The sequence below is a fragment of the Cinclus cinclus genome, chromosome 10 (genome assembly GCF_963662255.1).
Source record: "Cinclus cinclus chromosome 10, bCinCin1.1, whole genome shotgun sequence".
NCBI classification, from domain to species: Eukaryota; Metazoa; Chordata; class Aves; order Passeriformes; family Cinclidae; genus Cinclus; species Cinclus cinclus.
In genome coordinates this window covers 944,305-972,188 of record NC_085055.1, presented here as the reverse complement: position 1 = coordinate 972,188, position 27,884 = coordinate 944,305, and the positions used below count along the sequence as shown (strand labels likewise).

Sequence of the window (27,884 nt, the reverse complement as noted above, 5' to 3'; positions counted from 1 at the left end):
CTACACGTTGGTTTCCAGCCCCAGCAGGCGCCCCATGCGCTCCATGTTCTTGTCCAGGGTGGCCCTGCAGGTGATCTCCTTGGCACACTCCGAGGGGAACCAGCCCCGCTGGCCGTCCCGCAGCCGCTCCCCCTCGTACCAGCCTGTGGGAAGGGACAGCAGTGACACCTCTGCAGCTCCCCCCACCCTGGCTGGGCGTCAGCACACACATCCTGCACTTGACCTGACTGGGAATCAAGTATCCCTTTAGGACAGCTTTGGCAGATGATTTTAATACAGCCAGACTAGGGCAGAAAAAGTATGTGCAAAGTATTGCACCATTTCAGTATGTTTTTTGTCATTTAAATATGAAGTAATGCTATAGTACCATCATAATCTAAAGGAGAGCAATGTAGCACAAGTGACGGGATATCTGATTTCACAGATAGTTGAGCAACAGCAAGTTAAAATTTAGTCCCTCAAGTACTGACAGTGTCCTGGATCCCTGAACCAGCACTTGGTGCTATCGATGCAGTTGTGGGCAAGTCTGGGCAAGAATCACTTTGATCTTGGGATACTTGATCCTGTGGAAAACCTGAGCACCCACTCTGAGCCAGAGCTGCAGCAGGAAAGCCCAGGCCATGGCACGCCAGACTGGGGGTGTTTCTCTTGGACAACCCTGGCACTCGCTAGGATGTCTGAGCTCCATGGCTTCAGACAAATTCAATTTCCTACTTGTGGACACCTCCTCTGCCAAAACTGGCCCACAGCCACGTTCTACAAGTGCTTGTATCTGCTGCTTCCTTCAGAAACCTCAACCCAAACGTTCCTGTTTTCCTTGGAAGCTGAACTTTCACTCACTGCAGCCCTGTGCTAATAGGAAACAAGTTTTTGTAGCTGGATCCCCCTGCAGAGGTGACAGTTACTGACAGCAAAACTCTCACTCACCATCATTCACTTTTTGATAAACCAGAACGACATCAGCGACTTGGAGCGAGAGCTCATCGGCCTGCTTGGCTGTGTAGGTCCTGATGATCTCCACCTGAGCCAGCGCTGGGGAAGGAGTGAGCCAGGCTCAGTTAAACCAGTCACAGGGCAGGGGCTTTCAATTACAACACATCCCCACTTCTTTCACAAGCATCCGCGTCCCACTTTCCCCACGGCCCGGCCCAGCCCCCGGCCCCGCCGAGGCAGGGCTGCTCCCACAGCTGTGACTCACTGGTCCTGTCCCTGGGGTGCCCGTCGCCGTCCTGGCCCAGCGCCGTGACCCAGCGGGCTCTGTCGCTCCTGCAAAGCACAACCCAGGCTCCTGACTCGGGTCTGATAATGGCCAGCACTGAGGCTGCCCGCCCTTCTTCCAGTGCCTGCCTCTCTCCCTCTGCACCTGCGAGTAACCCCTGTGTATCATCACCTCCGTGTATTCTCTGCCTCCTTCACAGGGTGGCACAAAGTTCTCACCTAACACTTTTGTTCTCGGCACCCGCACACCACAGGAGGTGGCAAAACAAGATCAAACTGTGCTGGAAAGCTTTGTGTCAGAGAAAACATTTCAGTTTTACCTGCACAAAACTATTACAAAGGCGTGCTCAACTCCCTGAACTGTTTGGCCTTGGAAATTCCCTTCCCATCCCTCTCAAAGGCTAAGATTATAAAAATAGGTAACTTAAAATACAGGAATTTTTTTCAGACTCTTGCTCTGAGTGACAATCAGCTGGACTGCTATTTATACGGCAAACAGCACAGAACAAATCAATAATAAGTCCACAGAACAAAACGTCTTTTCATACAAAACCCAGACAACTAAAAATGTCTTGCATTTTTTCCCCAATAAAACTGCATTACCAAACAAGTCTGAATCATCTCCTGCCTTCATAATGACATCTTTAATAGAAAGCACTGATGATGATCTTCAGTTCCTTTCATGGTTATTCTAAACTTTGAAAACCAACCTAAAACTATCGATTTTTCCAGCAGGGACATGTCTGGAGCACTGCCTTTCATGTCTCTGTCCTGCCTCCAGCTACCCCCAGAACAAATGAGCTCTTTCAGTGCTGGGAGGTCGTGTGGAAGTTGATGGCACATGTACATCCCAGAGCAGGCACTGGCTGCTGCTGGCTTCCACGGCAGGACAGGACAGGACAGGACAGGACACTCCTCAGGGTGTCAGGAGAGCACAGAGCAGGGCTGTATTAAATCCATGCACAGCCATGGCCAGCATCACAGCCCAGGGCCCAGAGCGCTCTGCGTGCGCCTGGGGCCACTCCTGTGCCACACGCTGGTGCTGTGCCCACGCACCCCACGGTGACACCCCCCTGGCAGCACCCAGCCAGGTGAGGGCCCCAGCACGGGGCTGGCCCTGCACTGAACCTGCCCGAGGCACAGCTACACCCATCTCTGCAGCCAGGGCAATCGAGGCCTTACCCAGCAGGGAAATTAATAAACCAGAACAATTAATAAAAATAAATATTTACTGCTTTGGTAGGGTGGGAGGAGCAGCCCGCGGGGACAATCAGGTGAAGAAAACCCTTAAGTAACTGCACTCGCTGAGTAAGTAACTGTACTCACTGAGTCTCTGCTCCCAGGAGCATCTCCACCCTGTCCCCGGCGTGGTTGCTGAGCAGCACGAGCCTGAAGAGGTGGGATGCAGAATTCCTGCCCGAGTGCAGCATCCCGGCCGCGTTCTTGCCGGGAGAGGGGCAGGGCTCCTCCCCATCACACGGCACCACCAGCAGCTGCTCCCGCAGCGAGTACTCGGTGACATTGTAACTCTCCTCGCTGCAGGGCACAGGAGGCAAGGAAGGAAGGAAGGAAACGCCAGGTAAGGTTCGGTTTCCCGTTCTCAGTCCCAGACACACCCACCACCACGGCAGGGACAATTCTTCCAGCACCTCCCAGCTCCACACGGGGGTAACCAACTTGTGCCAGCGAGTTCCTGTCACACAAAGCCCTAGTTCAGCTCTCTGAAATAAACACCGAGATGGCTGTGGGTGCTTCCTGCTGCAAGAACTGCTCTGTGCACTCCCAAACCACGGACACAGAACATGCTTCTGATGGAACCTATCCTGCCCAGATGCTCTGAGCCAGGGAAAGGGTTGGCCAGGGCTTGGTTTTCTGGGAGAGGCGGGTTTTGTTTTTTTTTGGGTAAGCTTGGGGATTTTGGGGGCTGTGTTGTTTTTTTTTTAAAGAAGTCAGTTCAGTATTTTAGTCTGAGTAACTCCTTAGCCAAGTGAAGAACTGGCAATCCCAGATGGGAGTGCTGCCATCACTACCTGAGAATCTTCCGCCCGAAAAAGAAATATGCCTATGCATTTGTGCAATGAATAATAAATGCATTTCTTATTAATTAATCAACTAGTCTGTACATGTCCACAGCTAATCATAACAGCGTTTCTTACTAATTAATCAGAAGATAAACCTCTACAAATCCTTCCCACTCCTCACTTTATCCCACAAACCTGTTGGACTCCTGCTGAAGGGAATCCAAACACAGTCTAAGCAGTGAGGAGTTAATGCTGCTCTGATTTCCACTCAGCCTTCACCTCATGCCCTGACCCAACCCACAGCCAGGTCTGTGTGAGCAGGCCAGGGCTGACCCTTCCTGAGCACCAGCCACACCTCGAATCCAGCACCCCCAACCTGCTGGCACTCACTGCTCCTCTCGAGACTCTGCATTAGTACTTGACAAGTACTGTGTCACTTTTAAGGATTTTTTAAAAATCAGATTGTGTCTACACTCACCAGGGGCTACAAGGACAACTGGCACAAGAAACAGGCCCCAGTAAACTAAAAACTGGGCAGTGGGGAAAAGCAGATTTTTCTCTCTCTTCAAAGCCTTGTGCATATCCCAACTCCCTGCGTCCCCTCGTGCCCAGCCCCGTGACTGGAGCCCCCTTTGGCTCCTTCCTCCACAGCATCCCCAGCAGAGAGAGCCACAGTTCCTGAGCAGTTCCAGCACGTGGAGCTGGGACAGAGCTGGGCAGTGGCTGCTGAGCCAGCCCTGGAGGGGAACTCTGGGTGAAGCTCCAAGTGCAGCCTCACTAAAAATGGCCATTTTTAGCACAAAGTGAGCAGAGATGTCTTAGTGCAATGTAAAGAATCTTCTGGGATTCAGCTGCTGGAGGAAAACCACAAACATTCAACCCCAACTAGCAACAAAGGTTTGTGTCCACTGCTGTGGTGCCTTGGCAACACTGTGGGTGGGAGCAGGGCTCACGCCCAGCTCCAGCACTGTTAACCAGCTCTGGCACTTGGGCACGGGGAGTCTCATGCTCCTGGAATCCTGGGAAGCGTGGAGGGGAAAGGACATTCCCAATACTTGATCCTTCCCACACTGCTGTCTTTGCTAGGGCTTTAAGAATCTTTTAAATTCGTCTGACAGCTTGGAATCCTAACTGTGTTTGCCAAAAGTAAACCCCGTGTAACAAGCAGTTACTTGTTGTTTGGAACCCGTGGCAGAGGCTCAAATAACTCCTGAACTCATTCCACAGCCAGGATCATGTTAGAAATCACTGTGATTCAAGGACTGAACACAAAAGCAGTTTTATACTGGGGAAGCTCTTACCTCTTCTTCTTGGTGATGATGAGGACGTCATTGAAGAGGAAGAAGTACACCTGCTGCTTAGAGGTTCTTTTGGAAAAAAGTCCAGTGTCTTCTACATATGCTGTTAATTCACCCCTCTTCACCAACCACCGTGAAGAGGATACCAATGGAAATGGCTGCAAGGCAAGAAAATCACACTGTAAACCTTCCAAATTAGGGAATTCTTTAAAAATAGGTGACAGAGTATAATCCATTGGGGGAAAATATTTGAATAAACTCAAAGCTCAGAGATTACAAAGAGGTTACCAAAGTTCAAGGGACTCCATCATTGCTACACACACAGGTAGCAGCTGCAATACCTGGGAATCACTCGGGCACTGTCCTCACTCACTGCTCATGGAAAATAGAAATGAACAGAGCTGACTGCTCACACTGGGCATGGAACACACTGAGAGACCTCCCGAGGGCCCAGAGCAAAGCCTGGCTTCAGGAATGGTCTGCAGGGTGAGACCAGCTCCTGCAGCACGTGGGGACAGGGGAGTGTCCTCGGGGCCTCACCTTGGAGCAGAGGTGACATTCCCTGTGCTGGTGTCACCAGGAAAGAGGGGCAGGGTTGGACAAACCTTCCTGCCCTGGGAGGTACAGGTACAACTAGCTAACTAGCTAGCTAGCTAACTAACTAACTAACTAACTTCTACAATGCTTTCCCTTGGTAGCACGAGGGGGTTTCCATGGCCTTGCTGTTCTCTCTGGGGCTCCTGTAGTGTCTCAGTTACCTGTCAGGCTTTACTGGCAATGGCTGATTAGGGATCCTACAGCTCATGGGGATGGAGCAGGAGCTCCCTTTCTCCCTAGGTGAGGACCAACACCTGCAGCAGCTGCACCAAAGCCCCAGAGGATCTGAGCTGCCTGATGTGAAGACCTGCCTTTATTAATCCACATTATTCCCAGCTGCGGGAAACCCAGAGCCCACAGGAGGACCTTGTATTCCCAGGAAGATGGAGGGACATGTGGGACTGTCCTGGTCACACAGACCCCTCTGAGGCTGCCCTGAGACAGATGCTCCAGGCAGAACAAGGTCCACACTAATGAACACAACTGCCTGTTTTCCCCTCATTTAAGCACCTTCCACATGCTTTTAAAAAACCTCCCCTCATGCAGTTTGTCAGCTGCCCTCCCTATTCTGCATGAGTTGGCTTTTTGTATCCATTAATCCCTTGGCTGAGCCAAGTGCAGCCTGCCTGAGCCCAACGCAAAGCCAGCGCTGAGACTGAGACCTCACTGCTGCAAGAACAAACACTGACTCCCTAAAACTAACCCCCACAACTTCTCTCCTGCAAAAGATGCAAAATTTAAGAACAAAACCTGCTGAAACTTAATTAAAAATTTAATTCTACAGTTGAGCCATGTACACAAGTAACATGAGATCTGAGTCACTTCCCCGGGGCTCCCATGAAGTTCTCCACAGTTACATCTAACAAAATAATAAACAAATCTCCAAAACTCTGTGAGGCTGGGCAAGAACAAAAATACTTTAACTAATTTATAATGGCTATAAAGCAGAATTATAGTCCCATGATGATTGGTTTACAAGCAAAAAATACTTCAAAAAGTTCTATTTGAGGACGAACAAAAAATTCCTCTAATCTGTACTCCAAATGAGTTCATCCCATTTTCCTAATTGACTCTCTTCCAGAGGCAGCTTGGTTTTACTTTAAATTTTCCTAAATTACCAAAGGAGCAAATCATGTGCACCATGTCCCTGCTGCAGAAAAGAGGTTCCCAGAAGTGAAAAATGCATTTAACCAGAGCAGGGCTTCCCTGCCCTGGGGCCTGAGGAGCTGCAGGGCTGGGGCTTGGATACACAGAGGGAAATCTCACACAAAAGCACGGAAAGACAAAGCCCCTGAAGCTGCTGCTGCTGCCACAGCATCCTGCTCCAGGGCAGGGTGGGGTCACCCAGGAGCCACTGAGCTGGAGGGACAGGGAGGGATGGACAGGGACAGAGGGACAGGGAGGGACGGACAGCACATCCTGTCCCGGGGTAGGTGAGGGACTCCAGATCCCAAGGAACTGCTGGGGTCTGAGTGGAACCACAGAGCAGATCAGCCCTGACACTGGGCTGGACTCACTGAAGACTTGAGTCTGTTCCCACCCATCAGGAAATGCTCTGGTGTCACTTGCCCAGAAGTGTTGTATTTGTTGCTGCTGTTGCTATAAGCAAATATTATTACTGTCACTTTTTAGACAAAGTTTGAGAACAAAAATACTTTAGGCAAGTTGAAAATGTCTTTTTGGAGGCAGCATCTGCCCCAAGCCTGACCCAGAGTCTTTCAAGAGCTGTGCTTTTAAAACCATGAAGCAACTTCCATTCACTACATGCCTGATAATGAAGCAATCTCCTCTCAAAAGAACCCTCACTGTGTAATGGTATCAGACATCAACTACAGAAATGGGATTGTAGCAAACATTGAATAGAAACAATACATGTACTTGAAGAAAGTCCAATAAACCTCCCCTGCCTATGACTGGGTCTGCTGTTGTTTCCTACAAAAGACAGATTCTACAGGAAGTTTTTAATAGAAACCTGTGATATCCCACCCTTAAGGGGAAGGACAAATACCCCTTGGATCCTTCTCTGGCTTGGAAGTCCCAGGCACACCTTTCCCATCAGGTACATAAATCTCAGCACTGAGCAGCAGCCTTTGGCTTCTCTCTTAATGCCAAAAATGTTCACAGCAGCCTTTTCTTTACAGCAAATACTCTTCACTCAGTATTTACCCAAAATCCCTTGTGCTGTAACATCACCTTCTACTAAAATTAAAATACTTCACCAGAAGTTTCGATTTCTGTCGTGCCACAACAGATCACTTCTTTGCAAGAATCACTGTGGGATGACCATGCTGGGAAAGCTCACGGTTCCTTGTCCTGACTGGTAAGGAATATGATCCTCATCCTACCTTGATTTTGAATTCCAGCTGGGAGTTTATAGTGTACATCATCTCCGTCCTCTCCATCTTGCGGGCGCCCTCGTTGCACAGACGCACGAGCTGCAAACCAGAGAGGGGCTGAGCAGGGCCCGTGGCCTTGAGCCTCCAGCACCAACTGCTGCTCCCTTGGGAAGGCTCTTCTGGGGCACAAACCCCCAGCAGGGGCACATCCAGCCCAACGTGGTGTTTGCAGGGCCACAGTGACCAGGGCTGCACCGCTCCCAGATCCCCCTCACCCCAGTGATCCCACAGGGATTTGTGATTCTCCAGAGGAACAAAGCTTCAGCCCAAGTTCTGGCTGAGCAGGGCCACTGCTCTCATCCAGGCTGATGATCAGCTCCAAACACAAGCCCTCCTCCCAGATGGATTAACTTCCCACGCTGCTCCCACACACAGACCCAGAACCACCACGGTATCATCCAGTTTGGGATCTTTTCCCAAGTAGGAACCAGTAATTCTGCACAAACCCAATCCCCAGTGCTCTTCCTTAAATTCAGCAATGTAGAGCTTTAATGCTTCAGTACTCCTCCTTCCTGCATTATTTTTGCATGGAAGACATCCATTTTTCCCTGGAAATACACAGAATAATTTGAGAACCTACCTTGCTGACTTCTTTCAGAGCCTGCTTGCAGTTCTCGTATTTTGCTGAATCCTTGGGGGTTTTCTGGCAAATAGTCTGAAGCAAAACATCAGTTACTTCAGAGAACCAAGCAGCACAGACTGCAACCCCCAGAGATTTCACATCTAAACTGAAATCCAGGAGCTGAACCACAGCTGTGGACTGATACAAAGAGAACACTGGCCACTTGGTCACACTAAGGAACGCCTCCCTGGAGAGGTTTGGGAACAAAGTGATGCTTTGCACCTCTCCAGACAAGGTTTATACAGCCATCTCCAAACTAAAAACAAAACTCAAAGAGTGGAAAATAAAATGCCTGATTTGATTGTTTAGATTATTTCAGCAGAAGAGGGGAAGGACTTATAGGAAAGAAAAGCCCAAGAATGGGAAGGCACCCCCAGTGACACACTGCAGGAATACTGGATTATTATTCCATTTTTTATCTAGAAATGTAGAGCAGAAAAGAGAGAATTCAATGCCTGTGAATGAACTGTCCAGGTGATCAAATTCACCAGTGCTCAATTTAAAAATATACAGAACAAAATTATCAGTTCTGTTTCTGGCTTGTACCAGTGCTGGAATGTGATCCTGATCACAGCGTGCACTGCTGCTGGTGGCCCAGCTCCTCACTTAGTCCTGGCACCTGAAGTACCCCAGCTCCTGGTGGGAATTCTGCCTGGCAAACACCCCCGGGCACTTCCATCACTACCTCAGAGTCCCCAGTCACTGCACAGGGAGGGAAAGCTCAGTGCCACTCACACACAGCTCCCTTGGGAGTGGAGTCCAGCCTTCAGCTTCCCAAGAGTATTCCCTGCCAAAGGGCCCTCACCCACCCTACAGGCAGCAGGTTTTGTTTTACAGCTGCAGGGTTCACTTCAATCCCTGCACTGCACACAATTCCTGTGCTGCTTCCTCCCGAGTTTCAGAACCATTTTGACCTTTACTGTACAATTTTCCTACTAGAACATCCAAGTATTTAACTTGTGAATGGGGGAGCAGGAGGACCCAGTCCCAGTCAGCAAACAAGTACAGCAGGAATCCAAAATCCACAGGACAGGAGTGGTGTAAGGGAGAAGGCATGAAGAGACTGGAGAGAACCAGGACTGAATAGGAGAGGATGCTAACACTGCAAGAACAAGCAGCAAGGAAAGAGGGAAGTAGATGTTCTCACATCCATCAGTAAGGGGAGACGAGTGACTCTCTGCATGGGGAGGATGAGGAAGGAGATCATGGGCAGATTCCTGCAATCCTCGTGGGACTCGATCCGGGACAGCACCTCCTTGAACGCTGGATTTGTGGCTCTGGGGAGAAAAGAGGTGAAAGAATTCAATTGGTATGTTTTACCAAACAATGGTGCAAGTTGCTAAATTTTAAGGAAACCATTATTTTATAAAAAAGGAAGTGTGATTTGCAGGAGTCAGACCACCCCAGTCTACAGCTTTGTTCTCTCAGATCCAGCAGCCCCAGCGCTGACATTAAACCCCAGGAGCTGCCACCCCCGAGTGTCAGGGCAGCCCCCAGACGTGCCACGCAGGGCCACTGTCACACTGCGTGACACCGAAGTGATGGAGGGAAGGGAACGTGAGCCACGACCCGTGGCAGGGAGGGGCTGGGCAGTCCCCTCGGAGGAAGGTGTCCATCGGGGACAGCCCGGCCCGGTGGGAGGCTCACACACACCCCCAGCCCGGCCCGCAGGAGGCTCTGCCATGCTCACAGCAGTCTCTGCAGGGTGCGCTGCTGGTACACCTCGTTGCTGCAGTACTTCACGTAGGGGTCGAAGGTGGAGCCCGCGTGCCTCGCCACGACATCGCTGATGTCATCGATGAAAATGTTGTTCTGGTGCCTTGCCTCGAGTTCCTCGAAGAACCTGGGGGTTCACATCATCGCTCACTTTCACGTGCAAATAGCATCCTCGTCTCACAGCGCTGGCCTGACTCAGCCCCCAGCCACGAACTGCGGACAGCCGCACTGGGCTGTGACAGGCTGAGGCCACCCCTCCTTTGGCACGGCAGCAGGGGCAGGACACTGGCCCAGGGTGCTGCTGTCCCCTGGCAGCTCTGGCACAGGCTGCAGCTCTGGCACAGGCACTTCCACTCTCCTAACAGCATCGCTGAGCTGGTCAGACCAGAATTTCCAGAAATGGGGTTGGAAAAGAAATGCAACTGCTTCAAACACACATTAACACATTTCCTCTTGCAATTAGAGGCAGCACAACAGCAGAAGTGCTCGATGGGACACAGGTCCGTGTGGCTGCTGAGCCAAGGACAAAAGCCAAGTGCTGGTGGAGCAGGGCAGTGCTCCACATCCTGCAATCCTCCACTGGAACCAAACGCGGACTGGAAACACTGAAAATGGGCACAGAACCCAAATCCTGAGCTGGCTCTTCCCCTAACCCTGCTTGTTCTGACAACTTCCCTGCTGTCTGTGCTCTGTCCCACAGGAGTCTCTCTGGTCCCTGGAAGCCTCCCACTGCTTTCTGCACTCCCACCTTTCCAAAGCACAAGCCTTGAGTTCCCTGATGCTCACTGGAATTCCCTCACTGCTGGGCTGGAACAGCTCACAGATCAGCTGTGCAGTCATCCCTCACACATGAAAAACTGTCCTGGCTGCAGCCTTTGTACATCAGCACTCACTGCAAGAATCCTCAACTCCCTGCAGTCAACAAGTTCATTACAAGTTCTTATATGGCACAGAAAACATTAAGGAAATACTTAGAACACATGAGCTCACATTAAGCTCCAATATTTTGAAATCAGCTTTATTTGATTTCAGCCCCTTATTCCATTTTTTCATCACTAACGGTGGCTCTTCAAATCTGCCACCTTTTTTCAAGTGATGCTCTCCACAGAACACACCTCAAACACGTGAGGGGAGCAGAACAGGATGAACAGCAGCTGATCATCCAGGTGTGCAGCAGCAGGGCTTAACTAAACTAAAGCACTCTCCAGGTGTGCTCAGGAGCAGCTGCTGCAGAGTGGCTGCCAGGCTCTCACGGGGTCAGCCAGAGCCATGACAATCAAGTGGATTTTGGTCTGGTTTTGGATTGCTTTTGTGACGTTCTGCCACAGTAACTGCAGATGGACTGGCTGCCGAACAGGGCTCTGCCTGCTAGTGCTGAGCAGAATTTGTTATTTGTTATGTGTTGTAGCCCTGTCAGTGCTGAGGGCAGAGTCCTCCAGCACCCTTCTGTCCCCCACGCAGCCTCTTGCTGCACAACACACTGTGAGCTGTCACAGACTTGTCCTGTGCTGTGGATTTGGGGTTTAGTGTCAGGACCAGCCCCAAGAGGCACATAAATAATGAGATCACATAAAAAAGAGCCTGTAAGTATGGAGTCTGCAGTGTCTCAGCAGCCACAGCAGAGCCCCATCCCACACTGGGATTTGTTTCTCTCTGCTCAGACATGTTTATGGCTGGGAGAACCTCCCACTGCTGCCAATTCACTTTACTGAGGAAATGAGGAAATCCAACATTTCCTGCTGCGTTATGGCACACTGACAAGGTGTTGGACCCTGCTGGGCAACAACTTCCACCTTTAGAATTTATCTGGTGTTTCATCAGTGACATCATCAGAGACAGTCACTGGGAGAACAGTAAAGATCTGGGAGAGTAGAAGACAAAAAAAAGCAAAGAAAAAAGGGAAAAGAGGCACAAAGAGGAGCAGTGTATCAAAGTCCCATCTCCCAGTATGTCCCACAAGGAAATCCTGCATCAAAGTTTGAATCAACAGTTGTAGTCTTCCACATCTAAACTGCTAATTATTAGATACAATCGGTGAACCAGACACATAATAAAACCTTTCACCTACAATTTTAGGACAGATTCTGCCATAAAGCTTAGGACTGAGGGATGGAGCAATTCCATTCGATTTAACCAACAAGGAATTTGCTGCGATGTGTGCAGATTTTTTTGCAGAATGTGAGAAGGATTTACTTCAAACATCTCTTTGTTAAATCCAGCACTTTTCTGGTCAGAGTTAGATTCAACTGAGAGAAAGCTGAACAGCATCATAGGACACAATTTGATTTCCCTCATCTTGCCCTTACATTGTTTAAAAGAACCATCCACTCTGCAACACTCCTGATGGCCAAATTCAGAAATGCAGGTTCAGCTCCAGGGTGCTGCTGACACCACCCAGGGACAGGATCCACTGGAGGGGCAGCAAGCAGAATTCAGCTTCTTCCCCTGGGGATGGGGGCACTGGAGTAACAACTGCCAACCCAAGACCACTTCAGCTAGAAGTAATAGAGATTTCTGACTAACCTCTCCAAATCTCCAAATTCTCACCAGGAACAGAATCTGAACATCTGCAACATTATTGTTATTTAGGGAAGGGTGATTTAAAATAGTAAAAACAGGGAAAATAGTCTTATTGCCATAGAATTTTTACGCTGAATCAAAATGAATTTTTACAACAACAACAACAACAACAAAGGCTGGAGAGATTATTAAAGTGCAGAACTGAAATAGTTTGTTTGGTGAGTTCCCATAGCCTCAATAATGGAAAGCAACACATAGCTACACACACAAATACAACAGCTAACCCTGCAGACTCACAGCCCATAAAATACCTTTTACTGGGCAGGATCCAGGGAGCAGAGCCCAGCCAGGAGCAGCTGAGCCTGCAGCTGTTTGTTCCCTCTGTAAGCAGCTCTGGGCCAGCCCATGCCCCAGGCCTGTCCCACTGGGGAGCCACTGCCTCCCCAGCTATTTATGGTGCTCTGGCACAAACCCAGGGCAATGGGAAGGCCACAGCAGCCTTGCCAAGATATCCTGTTCCACAGAGATTTCCCAGACAGCAGGAAGGAGCCCACAGCACCTGCTCAGAGGTGGGACCTGCAGAACAGCAAACGCCCATTCAGCCGATAAATACACCCAGAGACACTGGGACAACCAAATGGGAACATCTTTGGTAAGCCATGAACCCAGCACAGCTGGAGTGTTCATGTTCTGTGGCTCTGGGATTCAGACAGAGTTTAAAACCAGACAGAACCTGTTCAGATAGATTTGTTAGGATCTTTTTCTGTTAATGCTGCTCTGCTATCACAAGAGCTTTTGCCCTTTGCTGGCCAAATGGCAGAGAAGGCAGAAATGCTAAAGCTTTCCTTTCTCCTATCAACTTGGAGATTTGGCCCTGCAGACCAACTGCTCCTGAAGACACTTCCCTCATTTCCCTGTGACTCCTCTTTCCCCAGAGAGGCTCCTGGGGAGCTGTGCCCTCACTTGCCCGTCCGACCCTGACACTGATTCCTCAGGCTGCATTCCTGACTCATTCCTGGCTGAGCTGCTCCCTGGCGTCCATCCCCGCCAGCCCAGTCCAACAGCCCCTGGCTGGGCTGCACCAGTGACAGTTTGGGTTCCAGCACTTGTGCACTGCACATCACCAAGGGCCAGTGAACTGCAGCTCTCTGAAGCCACCTCCCAGGTTTCCATAAACACATAAGCATGTGCTGCACAGATTATTCATCTCCACTCCCCTTTGTCAGAGACATTCCAGGGAGCTCCCAAAAGCAGAGACAGTCTCTGCTCTCTGCATTCTGCTGCCAACAAAGGCAGCTTTGTTCCCCCAGGAATGGCCCTGTCAGGCCTATCCTGGTGCTGCTGGAGTTTCCATTAAACATGTTCCAAGTCAAAGTTCCTAGACAGAGGTTTTAAGCAGTTTTAACTAAAGGTTTTTATAAAATATTTTTACCAGCTCAGGTTCTTCAGCTCACCAAACTTTTGTCCAAGTAACCAAAACCACTGGTAGCTACACTCAGGCTTTGTACTGAGCAAAGGCTGCTTAAAATACAGCAGAATGGGACAGATGCTCTGTTTTATAATAAAAGGATGGATTTTACTACTTTGAAACACCTCAAAAATGGAAAGCAACAGTTTGGAGTTACCAAGCTGGTATCTGGTTTAAAATCACTTCCATTACTTACACTAATGATGTTGCTCAAAGCCAGCACAAAGTTTTGTTTCAGTTTAACAGCATTGCAAAACTTGGGAAATAAATTATGTTTTCATTTAAGTTTAAAAAGGAGTTATGACTTCTGATTTTACCCCAAGTCATGAAAAAACAAGTTCTTAAACACAAACAAGAAAGAATAAGACTGCAGTTCTAGGCTAATGTGGTATTTTTCCATTCTTTTTTTTCCCCCTCTCCCTCCCACTTCCTTTGAAGATATTAATCAGAAGGGATGTAAGAGTTCCCCTAAGAGCACTACTCTCCCCACCCCCACTGTCCTTCACTTTCACACCTCACACTTCATGTGAGGAGCACCTGTAAAAGGAACTTTTCCCTGAAAATGAATCCTTTGCTAAGCTGCACTCCCTGGCACCAGAGCTGTCACACTGGGCTGGCTCTGGGGCCACACAACCCCAACCTCTGGCAAAAGGCTTCAACCGCAAGAGACAAGGAGAGGGGAATGGGAGGGAGCAAGGAAGGGTCCAAACCAAACCCAAATGTTCTCCTGCTCTACAGCTCCTAAACTGGGTTTGTACTTGACACAGCAAATCAGCCTCCAAAAAACAGGATCTTGTTGCTGCATGAACTTCAGCAGACAAAAGTCAAACTGCTGCACAACAGATGTCAAATTCCACAGACTTTGTGGTGTCTCAGAGAAAAAAGCCAAGAAATTACTTTACTGTGACTGGGAATATGGAACTTCACAAGTTCCACCAAGGTAAATAAGGGTTCAATGCTAAAGAATTCACAACTTTGCAATTTCTACAAAGCAGACAAAAGAAGGGGGAACGAAATAAAAAAAACACTCAGCATCCTTGTTGAATCTGCAGCCCCCTTCTGAAAGGAGGCCAGTATTTCTGCTCCACAGGTGGAGATCCATGGAAAGCTGTACAGAGCTGCAGCTGAGACCCCTCAGTACCTTCACTAAACCACGAGCATCCTTTAGCCCTGTGCTCACTTCGGACTGAAAATCAGGGATAAGAAAAGCAACACAGACATTTGATGCTTTAGTTAAGTGGAACACGGAAACCTGCTGCTATGAATGCAGAGTAACTGCAGGGAAGCAAAGCAGCACTCAGCAACTTTTTGAAAAAGAGTGTGAAGTACTCTGAGAGCACATACATATGCATGGCCCGGATTAAATAACTTTGGCAGTGATTACCAGTCACTAACAAGACTTTTCTGCTTTTGTATCATGTAAGATCTGCCATTTCCTCCTCTTTAGGCACTATCTGCAGTGTCTGCTCCAGACAGAAGGAATGTGCCCCAAAGCAGCAGCAGAGCAGCTCATCCCCATGGCACAGGCAGGCCCTGCTGTCACACAGGGTGACAGTCCCGGAGCACAGCACGCCCCAGGACTGCACCCTCTGCATCACCTGCCAGCTCTCCAGGGCAAGCATCAAACTCCAGCTCAAATTTAACAGCTCTACAAGGCAGACTGAGCTTTATTTGATGCACTGCAAGAACTAGGTCTGAATGCTTGATCAGCATTTAAGTCAGAACTGTTTCGATTCGAAGGATGCTGATTTCCACTATGATTCACCCTTTGCTTTCCTTCCCTCCCCATTTTCAGAGCCACAAACCCCAGGGCAGCCCTGCTCACGCTCCTGTGCATATCTGTGCCATTTGTACTTCCCAGGTTCAAACCAGCAGGAGTTTAGGAAGAAATGGCCACCACTAAAATGGTTAATTCAGCTTCCAAAAAGAAACCTGCAGTCGTGTTTAAGGATGTACAGCTCTGTTACATACAGAAATGCCACACTTACTTTTTGCTTGCTTCATAAACATCCGCGATGTTGGAGAAGAGGTGGTGGCTCTCTGTTTTGGTCATTGTGAGGCTCAGTTCCCTGGAATTTTTAAACATCCGGATCAGAATCTCCAGGCTCAGCAAATAGGAGTGCTCAGAAGATATCACCTCAAATATTGCCTGCAAAGTGGAGGGGGAAAAGAAGAGACTTACTAGTGACTGGGCTTTTTCCTCAAAAACAAAGCGTTGAGCAGAGGTGCAAAGAAGAATTTTGTATGTAAGATAGAGATTATGACTTAAATATTCATCTCTATAATAGTTGCATCACTAATCAGAAATTAGTGATTTAATACTAAGTATTTTTAATAAGACTATATTCAGATTTTTTAATGCAACTGCAAGCCAAGAATCTGAAGACAACACCAGGTGTGACCCCAAGAGCACAGGAGTGAGGCTGGAGGCAGGAAGCTGAGGTCCCTGGGGGAGCTCTCCCAGACTGGGAACAAAGTGAGCATGGGCAGGAATGGGGCAGACACTTTGCTTCTGATGTGCAAGGAAGGCAGAGAGAATCATCTCAGCATGAGCCAAACACATTCTGGAGAACAAACACCAGGGAAGGGTGCCTGACACACCCCTGGTGCCTGCTGGTTGCTTCTGGATAGCACCTGAAGCACACGGGGTTCATGTGCAGGAGATCAGGGTCAGTGGATGTGTGAACCCCAAGGACAGTAACACCCTCAGGGGGCCAGGTGCACCCTGCAGCTGGTACACACATACACAGGTATTCTAGGCTTGCAAGGAAAGGTCTACTGAAAATAACTTTAGTTCAAATCAGTCTGTGACACATTTTCTTTAGCCAAAATAGGCAGAGAGATCCATCTCCCTAACAGATTCTGAAAGATGGGATGTGTATGAAGACAAAATATGGACATTAATCAAGGCAGAAGACAAACACATTTTTCTGCAGTGATAATGTATATAATATAACTACAAAATAATCTAATAGGCTCTAAAAGGCAATTTAAAGAACAGATAAAGAATAAATTATAAAAGGCAGTTTAAAAGAACTACAACAAAAGCATGAATTGGTAAGGTAACTACAGCTTAAAAATATTTATTTAGGTTCCCACTGAAAGAACTGGCCTCTAAAATTCAAATAAAAAACCCTCAGGCACAAAAACATTTCTGGTAACATCACAGACTTCACATTTAAAAGTCATCCAAAGAACTTGGTTTTTTTGAAAGGATGCAGTGATGGCTCCAGGAAACACAGACTGAAGGCTCCTAAAAGATATGACTGCAATATATGCCTTGTCTCAGAAGCGTCCCAGCAGGAGGAGGCTGAGGTGTGCCCTGAAGGGAACGAAGACACTGGGCCAGACTGAAAGCCTTGTGTTTCCTGGGGAAGGACATACCTGGGGAGGAGCTGCAGGGACACAGCTGCCTAGGCCAGGCTTTGCAACACCTCTCATCCCCTGTGACATAGCCCCTGTAGTGAGGAAGGAGGGGACAGCACATGAACGGACACAAGGACAAAGGGGAAAGGAAAGGGGCTCAAGAGGACACAAGGACAAAGGGGAGAGGAAAGGGGCTCAAGAGGACACAAGGACAAAGGGGAGAGGAAAGGGGCTCAAGAGGACACAAGGAGCAAAGGGAAAGAGAGAACAGACAAGCACCCCGGTGCTGCTGCTGCCAGCAGGGAGGTCCCTGCCCCAGGCCAGGGCCCAGGGACAGCTGGGTCCCAGCAGGCACACAGTGCTCACGTGCCCAGCACTGCTCACAGGGTGGGTACAGCCCAGGGGCTCGGCAAGAGCTGCTCTTTGCTATAAAAACTCATGTGCCACATCCCCCTCTGTGAGCTGGAGGCTAATGCCACCCCTACCCTGGCACAGCAGCGAGCCTGGTGCTGCCAGGCTGGAGCTGGAGCTGATGCTAAGGCATCAGTGCAGGGAGCACCCCAGCAGCCCCTGGCATGGACACAGGCACCTCGGCACAAACCGGGTTCATTTCTTCTCCCTGGGAGAGAGGACACTTCACCGGAGGGCAGGAAGCCAAGCAATGAACTCTCATCAAAGTCTCCTTGTCAACAAACAGAGCACTGAACCAGGAGTGCAGTGCAGCCCTGAGCAGCCAACCCCAAAGCACAGAGTACCTCCTGTCTTTTCCTTTCCTCCTGGCTGATGGCTTCTGACAGTCCATTCTTCTTCACCTAAAAAAACAAACCAATCAATAGTTTTAACACCTCTGCGGAAAAATGTGATTGAAAAGAGATACAAGACTATCAAAACCTAGAAAGAAAAGCACCAAGGAGGACCTGGCTCTACAGGAGTTCTAAACACAGGACCCAGATCAGGAGGGACACCAGGGCAAGGGAAGGGAAAGGGCCACAGCACCACACACGTGGAGGGAAGGCCCTGTTCTCTTCCTGGAGCAGAGGCACATCACAGACAAGACCTCACACACATTTCTGTCAGTCTTCCCCAAAAGCTCCTAACATGCTATCACCAACAGCTTTCTCTTCTTGCTCTACCTGTTCCCTGGAATTTTAAAGGATGTATTATTCCTCATTTTATTCCTGCATACCACGCCTCACAATGCTGGGCAGAGGATAAAGAGGTGCCACACTTTGGTCTGCACACCAAAGTACAGACTCACAGGCAAATGCCTGTGAAAGTAATATCAACACTGCAGTGTGGGGAGCCACTGTCCTTTGGAACGCAAGTCCCAGATTGCCACAGCACCACAAGCAGACACTTCTGGATGATGAGCAACAACTAATCAGATGTCTTTCTATTAAACAATTAAAGTACATTTTAATCAGCAGCCTGAAAGCTTCAGAGCATTCCCAAGGAAGTGCAGTGGCACTGAAAGGTGCAATGTCACTTTTTTCTGGATGCAGTGGAAGAGTTTTCTAAAAATACAGCAACACAGGAAATGCCTACAGACACATCCCCCAGATCTCAGAGCTCCCTGTGAACACAGACACTGCCAGTGCCCAGGGAGGTCTACAGGGCACTGCTGAACTCCTGCTGCACACTGCAGCTGTGCTCAGTGCTGTCACACACAGCTGTGCCCACAGAGCACACATGAATTCATGGCACACGAACTCAGGGCAAGGGCCCAGCCTTACATTGCCCATCAACAGCAACACTTCCAGAAGACACATGCTCAGATATGGAGATGACTTTGGCCATTTCTGCCAAAGAAAATTCAGTACCTAATTTTGACATGTCCATGTTTAAGCTGAAATAACCTAAAAAATATCACATGTGTGGTCCTCAGCAAACAAAGCTTCATTAAAGCTAAGAACATGACCAGAAGGAATGGAAGAGGCCCAACATCACGGCTACTAATTCTGTTGTCACACTGGGCTGGCTTTTCCCCAGCAATGACTGATTCAACCATGAAGGTGAGAAGCAAAGGATGAAAGGAGGACAGGTGAACTCTGGTTAGGGACAAAAAGTTCCTTCAAAACAAGGAAGTGCTGAAAGGAGGGAACTCAGCAAAAATCTACTAAGAGGCTGCACCAGACCCAAAGTGGCCATAAACCCTTTGATACAGGGAGAGAAAGGAGAGCCAGGGCAGCCGTCAGCCCTGAAGGCCCCAGACAGCCACACCAGACTGGGACCATGGAGGGGAGGCAGCCTGGACAACAAGGACCCTGGAAGGAGCCAGCCCTGCAGAGTCCATGAAGCCACTCACAGCAACTGATTTTTACACAAATGAGAAACCAGCCACAACCAAGATCAACACGTGCGAATACACTTCAGGAAGACAGAAACACCTTTTTTTATTACTGTAAAAAAGAATTTGACAACTCCATACCTGAAGGGCACTACCCCTCAAACGAGTGTGGAGGGAGCTGCAGCAGCTGCCAGGGAAACCTCCTGCAGGCAGAGGGGATCCCGCTGCCTCTGCCCTGGCTTTCCCAGCACAGGCACTGCTAATAAACACCAGAGACATTCCCCTCCTCCTTTCCTAGCATATGCTGAAACCCAGGACTGACATTTTCCAGCTGACTTCCCTCGCCAACTCCAGACTCACTTTTTAACTTTTTAATACACATTGACAGCATGTAATTTTTCCACAGTTATAAACACAGTCACTATGAGTCTCTGATTCCCAGATTTTGTTTTCTCCATGCACCCCTTTTCCCTTATACTTCCCCCTTCCAATCTTGTAAATCAAGTACAGACAGTGCATAAGTTTCTGTGTGAGGAGCAGCAAAGAACAAGTTGGTTTCTGTAAGTGAAGCAACAGAACAGTTCTCCTCATGATATGGTCTTCACGTTATTTTTGTCCCAAAGCAAATTAGTGCTCTGAAATTATCATTATTATTATTACTAAATAGCATTCCTTCCAAAATACCTCAGCTGTTGAACATTTAACTGCTAGTTTGCGCAGAAGGCAGAACAAACAACTTGACTTCATTATAAACACTTTTTTTTGCAGCATGAAGCAAATGAACTGTATTTTAAGTATTTGATTGCTGGAAAAAGAAAATTAAAGCACATCTTTTCAAAACCACATTGTCTTGCCTTCTCTATAATTACTGCATCAGAGAGATTCATCTTTCAATACTTTAAACTGCAAAAGGTCATCAGCCTATTTAAGAACAGCTCAGCTAATCAGGCCATCTAACCAGCCTTTGGGGATCTCCCTGAGGCTTAACCCCTCATTTACTGGGATATACAGAGCTGATAGTCAAATACTCCAGGTGATCTTGTCATGGCATAATCTCTAATGCCAGAGATGAGCATCTACAACATTCTACAAGTTATACTAACCAAAAAACCCCCAAACCCTTCATTCTAGGGACACCCCGCCAGAAGCCACAGAAACGATCAAAGAATAACCACGTAAACACAGAATGTTAAGGTTCCTTCAATCCCAGAATCACATGCATGAGAAAGAGCTGTGGCAGTATCAGCTGTTATCAGTAATGTGTCAGGTTATTAGCAGGGAAGGCAGTGAGCCTGCAGCCCTGATGAGAACAGCTGAATTTACTCTGTTTAACCATGCTGCTCTGCCAAAGCCCTGCAGACACCTCCCAGCCTGTGCAAAGGACAGCACAGCACCACCAGCTCTGCACTTCCCAAAATGCTTTCCATTAAACATCTGCACTCCAGTCAGCTTAAGAGCTGGTGTGCAGTGACTTAGAACAATTCAGCAGCAACTTGTCTGGAACTAACTGAAGCCTTTCTTTAGTATAATTCACCCTTTCAGTGAACTCACACAACCCTTTTTTTAATGAATCAGTAAAGTTGTGTCTTTGCCAAACACAGGACTCTAAAATGAACTTGGTTTCATTGTTTTTTATGTGAAACAAAGACCAGTGACTGATTGGGACTGACACGTCGTTCTTATGAGATGAAAAAGATGATGACAAATTTTAACCAAAAACTCCAGCAGCGAGTAAGAGAAGACTTTGCTTCAACCCACCCTGAGATCCCATCTCTGGCCATACAAGGATCACAACTCACCACAGAGAGCTGGCTCCACGTCGACCTCAGGGGCTTATAGTGAAAAACAACCTTGTCATCCAACTTCTGCTCTTGGGGCTCAGACTCTTCATCAGAATCTATGTCCAGAGCTTTTTCCTTATAGTTCTGATACAATACATTATTCTCTGTCAAATAACAACAGTATGTCAATCACTGCTAGAAAGTTAGTTTAGTTGCTCTCATAAAATTTAAAGTAACATTTAAACAATGAAAGAAGCCAAAGTGTCACTGTGCTGCTCACACTCCATGAGACAAAGATAGCAACTGATTTGGGCTGGACAATGGTGCAGTACAGTGACAATGGATCACTGTACCCAAAGATCCTCCCAGACCGAATTAAGGAACAGATGTGGCCTTTGTCGAGAAAAAAAAAATAGCAAACAATTTTTTTTCCCTTGGTTTGCTATACCCAGTTCTGTAATTAACCAGCAATTAGAAATTGGGATTGTGTGTCACTGGAGCAGTCATTGATCTGCAGGTCCCACTATTTTCACATCCAGGAAAAGCACATGACCCACACACCAACCCTTCTTCTGTCAACTCTAAATACTGTCTTCACATTTCACTGTTGCCCAATTTCAGAGATCTGAGCTCAGAACTATTCCAGATAGAAAGTCAGAAGCCTGTCTGAGTAAGCACAAGACCTATGAACCTTCAGACCAAATTAAGTCATCGTGTATGTGAGTTGTGCCATCATTAATTCACACTATCAGTGGGAAGGAGCACAGGCGTGGAGCACTCACTCCTGCTGTGTCCCAACCTCCATGGCCACACAGCCCTGGCAACAGCAGTGAGCAAGGGCAGAAATTCAACACCACAAAAACCCACAGACAAATTAAGCCACTAAGCAGGCAGGCTCTGAAAGGTACTTTCAGTTGGGCCAGACTTTGGATAACATCCAATCCTCCCCTATAAGAGAAAGGGGAATTGAAGTTTGGCTGCTCCAGGCAGGGCCCCAGCTCCTGCAGTCCCACACCTGGCTGGATGGGTCTGTCCCACCTGCTCAGACCTACAGCCATGCTCCAGTGCTAGACCACGTGCGGCCTTCGGAGCAGTTCTTTGGGAAGGGTCTCTAGGGTTTATACACTTCCAACAGAGGAAACTGTTACAGCAACTAAATTGTGGGAGGCACTGAATTATCCAAGACAGAAGGGAGCCATTGCAAGAGAATCTAAAAACAATCAGGAGACAGTGTGAGAAGAGATAAAAATAAAGAGTAGGAAAGGATGATGCAAAGACAACAGTGGGCATCTCTGAAAACAGGAACAAGAGGAAGGCAACACAACAGCTGAGATCACCTCAAAGAGGTATTAAGCAGAGAAGAGCCAAGAGACAAGCAGTTATTGTAACAGAATTTCTGTGGACTCATCACAGATATTTTCTTGTTGAAATACCGGGGAAAGCAGCAAACTTAGCAAAACCCAGAATTAATGAGCAACACAAAAATACAGCTCCACAAACAAGTGTTCTTCTGACACTTAAATTCGAAGCCTAGGTAGCAAGAAAAGAAAGTGTTTACAGAGTCCAAGGGTTCAGTGCAGCAGTCTCAGCTGATGAGAAGGCAGAACAGCTGTGTGAACCCCCAGCCCAGCGTAAGGACTCAGGTGTGTGCTGCAGGGATGGTCCCAAACCCGTAAGGATCACATGCCTGCACCTGGGCAGTCCCAGAACAGGCAGGAAGGGAGTCCCTGTGGAGCCCCATGCAACTGCACAGAACTGTCAGGGCTCAGGCAAACACAGCCAACAGGTCACTTTTTGGGAGGGACGGGAGCGTACGTGGAAAAGAAACCCTCGACACACCTTTTTAGTCTTCCATTTGATAGTCTTTGAAATATCCCTAAGGTATGTCTAGTGCCAAAATTATAGTCCCACATCTCAGTCACGTTACTGAAAAACAAGGTACTGAGTCTTTGACCCCATACAAAGGAAGTGTGCCAAACGATGCTGAAGTTCATTTGCCTTGGGGGTTATTAGCAAGTCTGGACAGAAGAACAGGGCTCACCTTCCCCATCGAACATCCCTTGTCCTTTCAGCATCTTCTGCAGATAATTTTAACAGAAAAGAAATATATGTTAGAAGAGGAGAATGCAAAATAACCACAGTAAGGAGAATGTGTTTTATTCAAGACCTGGGCACCAAATCAACAGGCCCTAATCTGTACACTTTGGATTCTGGACAAGAGTTCAGCAAAAACCACTGTGTCACCAGAGAAAGTGAAAAGCTACTCTAGTTTCATTTCTCTCATGCCTTGTTTAGATGTATTTTCCCTGTGTGTTTTAAAAGCCCACTACACTGGCTGGAGAGGGGCTGTGAACTCACAACTCAGCCCTCTGTCCCAGGGCTTTCTGCAGAGTGCAGCACTGAGGCTGCCCATCCACTCTGCAAACAAACCACTCGGAGCACTTTGTAAAGGGAGCCTCCTGAGAGCACAACAACCCTCTGAAATAAAGCAGCTGTTCTGGTGCAGCAAGTCCCAGGGCCCAAGAGTCTCTTTACTAAAACACTACTTGTAGAGAACTCTGTACGGGCAGGACAGTGTCATGTCCTCCTATCTTAAGCATAACTGTTTTAAGTCTGCTACCAAACCAAACCACCCCACACTGCAGCCGTTCACAATTTCATCCATTTCTATTTGACCAATTGCAGTGTTTTTGCAGAAGCATCCACTACCATAATTTCAAATTGGTTGAAAACTGACATAAATCTGATAATTCTTTTAAAAGCTACAGGATCAGGTCTTGGCCTGGAATACTTTATTACACAGAAATCTATGAACACATTTCATACAGTAACAAGTTATATTTTAAATAAGGAAATACACTATTCCACTATGGTAAGTAAAAGAACACTATCGGTATGTGTTCATAATTTAAGACATCAACATTCAGTGTAAGTCTACTATGGGATTCTAAGGGATTACAACCAAGATTTAAAACCAGGCATGCTCTTTTTACTTTCAGGCATTAAAATTCACCCGAAGTGATTTCTATCAATTTAAAAACCACTCACTGCGTGATTTTTAAAAAGACTTTAGAAGTTGTATCACAGATAAAGAAGTGAGGGAAGAAGTTAATTTTTCTGTCTCCAGTCAAGCATTCAGACTTTATTAAGGCAATCTCCTTCTTTTCCTGTTTAGTCCTTTGTGGGACATAGGTTTTAAGCCCGCGGTTCGGTTGGGAAAACTGGAGAATCTTTCGGGAAAGGTGAGCAGGAGGCAGCCAGCAAAGGTTCTGAACCTCTTGGATTTAAACAAAGCCTGACATGTCCAACACCTCACTCGGAAAACAGCACTTTTAAAACTCACAGCAACTATGAAAAGCTTTGTGTTAGCTAAAAACCAAACTGAAAACTCCCAGCATTTACGGAAAACGCAGAATCAGCAGGCCACGCTCCCACGGAGCCAACACCTTCACCCATCAGCACACACCTTACCTTTATCCTCCCCAGGCTCGAGAACTTCTCTTTATCTTCAACCACCGCCTTCAGGATGGGTTGGGACATTCTGTTTTTCTTCTTGCAGTTGGCGGAGCCGTCCAGGTCCACGCCGCTCACCACGGCCCGGCGGTAGGACGTGGAGCGCAGCCCGCGCCGCAGCGCGCCCGGCCCGCCCTCGGGCTCGTCCTCGGGGTCGCTGCCCAGGGGCAGCCGGGGGGTCTCCACCAGGCTGCGCACCTTGAGGCCCCGCTCGTGGCCCGCGGGCCGGCTCTCGGCCAGGCTGCGGGGGATCAGCTGCTGCGAGCCCGCCCTGCGCGCCGCGGGGCCGGGCGCGCTCAGCAGCGCGGGGGGCTCCGCGCCCGCCCGGCCGCTCCCGGGGGATCCGCCCGGCACCTCCGGGGGCTCGGCAGCCCGGGGGCACGGAGCGGGCCGGGCGCCGGCTCCGAACGCGATCCGCTCCCGCTGCGGGGCCAGCGCGGGCGGCCGGCGGCCCTGCCCGCTGCCCGGCGGGGACACGGTGCCGCCGGCGGTCGAACCGACGGGGCCGTCCGGAGCCAGGGCGAGCTCCCGGGACAGCGCGGGGGAGCCCGGCGGCCGCACGGTCCCGTCGGACACCGATCCCACGGAGGGGCTGCCGGTGCCGGCGGGCCGAGTCCCGGGCACGGCGCACCTGTCCTCCACGGGGAAGTCGGTGACGAGCAGTCCGCTGGGGCTCTGGTACGACTGCGGCCGCGGCTTGCTCCAGGCGAGGGGCTGCGGCCGGGGGGTCGCTCGCCGCCTCCAGCGCGGCGCGGCGGGGCCGGCCGGGGGCTGCCCGTCCATCGCCGCCCGCCCGGCGCCGCTCGCCAGGGAGGCGGGCGCGGAGCGCGGCTCGTCCGCCGCCACAGCCCCGCCGGGCGCGGGGCCAGCGCGGGCCGGGCCGGGGGAGGGCCGGGCAGAGCCGCCCCGCTCGCACCGCCCGCGCCCGGTGCCGCTCCCGCCCCACCTGCGGCTCGGCTGGGGGCGGGCGGAGCGGCTCTTCCGCCGGGCTGGGCTGTGCCGTGCCGTGCCGTGCCGGGGTGTGCTGGGCTGTACCGGGCCGTGCCGTGCCGTGCCGTGCCGGGTTGCGGTGTGCTGGGCTGGGCTGGGCTGGGCTGGGCTGTGCCGAGCCGTGCCGGGTCCGCCCCCTCCCGTGCCCCGCACAGGTAGCGGGTCCCGGCTGTGCCCGGCAGTCAGCGAGTGAACGAACGAGGTGAGGAGAGCCGCGGGCAGCAGGGCAGGCAGCCGCAGGTCTCCTGCCGGGGAAGGCTTTGCTGTTCGCTCGGCACGCGGCCGTGGCGGCAGTGCCACCCCCGTGCCCCGGCCGGGCAGTGGTGCCACCCCCGGGGCTGTGCCCCTACACCTGCCCGTTCATTAGGGGTACCTGGACGGCTGGGGCTGCTTTCGTGCCTGGGAGAAACCTGGGAAAGGAACAGCTTTGTGGTGAAAATCCGGGACGTTGACAATATTTGCTGGGAGTTCCGACAGACTACATCACCCTGAAAAACCTGTGTCTGTGAAAATGGTGAAACTTGGCCGTGACTTTGGGACAACATAGAGCTTAAGTATACATCAAAGGAGAACAGAGCAGATTCTAAAAAGCAAAGCAAAATCAACGCTCGTTTCTGTGCCAGGGCATGAGCTCTGCCCCCTCCAGCAGCCCAGCCAAGGGTCCCTCCACTCCCAGGAGGGGAGAGCTTCAGCACGGAGTCCTCAAATAAAGTGACACGGGCGTTTTCCTGCTCTGTTACATTCAGTAATAATTACAACATGCCCTCATTTTGCTATCTGCTCCCCTACAGTTAAAATCTTTAACAATCAGAAAAAAAAATATAGAGGAAAATGTAAGGACCAGGCAACCATGTGTACATGCAGTTAAACTTCAGATGTATTATTAATTCTCCTGCCAGGAGAACCCAGTAAAACAAAAAATCTTACTAAGAATCAAATTAAGCAATACACAAAGACATTAAAATGAACAAATGCGTATGTCCACAAATGAGACAAGACTGCAAATTGCCACTCCAGCTTCAAACAGCCAGAGCTGAAGGGAGAAGCCACAGGCAGAGCCTATGATGCTGATTTAGTTGTCACTTGGGATTTCCCAATGGATTATTTCTAAAATTATCTCTCAACTTTCCACATGAAATTGCCAAGGAATTAGATGTAGTTGCAGCATATTACTTAACTCATAAATGCTAATTATTAATGACCAAGGTAATCAGCTTCTACAAGATTATTCTCTTGCACATACTTATTCACTGTGCTGCAATTACAGGCATCATTTCGATTCCTGAACAGCCACCTCAGTGTTCCATTTCATGCACAATAAAAGAGAAATAAAACCTTACAATAAAATTGCCCTCATAAGAAAAGTAAAATCAACTCTGTAATTTAAGAGAAGAAAGAAATGTAAACGTGGTTATTAAGCCTTCCTACAAAGGCAGGTCAGTGTGAGATTGCTGAGGCTGTCTGTAGCAGTGCCCAAAGCTGAGCTGCTCAGAGCCCAGGCAGGGCAGTGTGTCCTTCCCTGGGGCCAGATCCCTGCCCAGCACAGAGCCTGGAATGCTGCATGGGGGCAGGAACCTGCAGGGAAGCTTTCCAGCCATCTTCACAGCACTCCAGTAAACCCAGATGTGGACCTTGAGCATTTATGAGGGAGAGTTTTAAGTGAACCTCCCATTTCCCAGCTAGTGTCAGGAATCAGCACCCAGCCAGAGGCATTTGATACCTGCCTGCAGCCAGACATTCTGTGATATCAGAAGCCCAGGTTTATAAGAACCAGCATGAGGCAGGTGGAGGTTTGAGGGTGTGCACAGGTATGTTCAGTAGGGAACATGGTTATTGCCTGAACATCTACCAAGGAAAATGGAGCATTATTCATCTTCTCCCTACATCCACATCAAAAGCACACTTTGCCTCTCTGTGCAAAGAGCAAAGCCAGCAGTGAGACCTGGCTTTATTTATGACCCAAATGTTTCATGTCTCAAACACAGAGCTCACTGATGTGTGCTGTGATCAGTGCTACACTGATGTGTAGAATGGTCCTGGCCATGCCCTGCTGTGCAGGTGGCCCTAGCTGCTGGTTGTGGCCCAATCCCT

General features: G+C 49.2%; 1 protein-coding gene across 1 annotated transcript; it reads right to left on the bottom strand.

The window, feature by feature from the left end:
- ARHGEF26 (Rho guanine nucleotide exchange factor 26) lies at positions 1-25,586 on the bottom strand. Its single transcript, XM_062499280.1, has 14 exons — positions 24,762-25,586; positions 23,332-23,368; positions 21,309-21,454; positions 17,978-18,034; positions 15,845-16,005; positions 9,843-9,995; positions 9,300-9,429; positions 8,111-8,185; positions 7,480-7,569; positions 4,541-4,695; positions 2,545-2,754; positions 1,199-1,266; positions 928-1,032; positions 1-143 (listed from the first exon to the last, which is right to left on the bottom strand). Exons 1-14 carry the CDS (start codon positions 25,584-25,586, stop codon positions 1-3), a joined length of 2,355 nt encoding a protein of 784 aa, XP_062355264.1.
- Between the last annotated feature and the right edge of the window lie 2,298 nt (positions 25,587-27,884).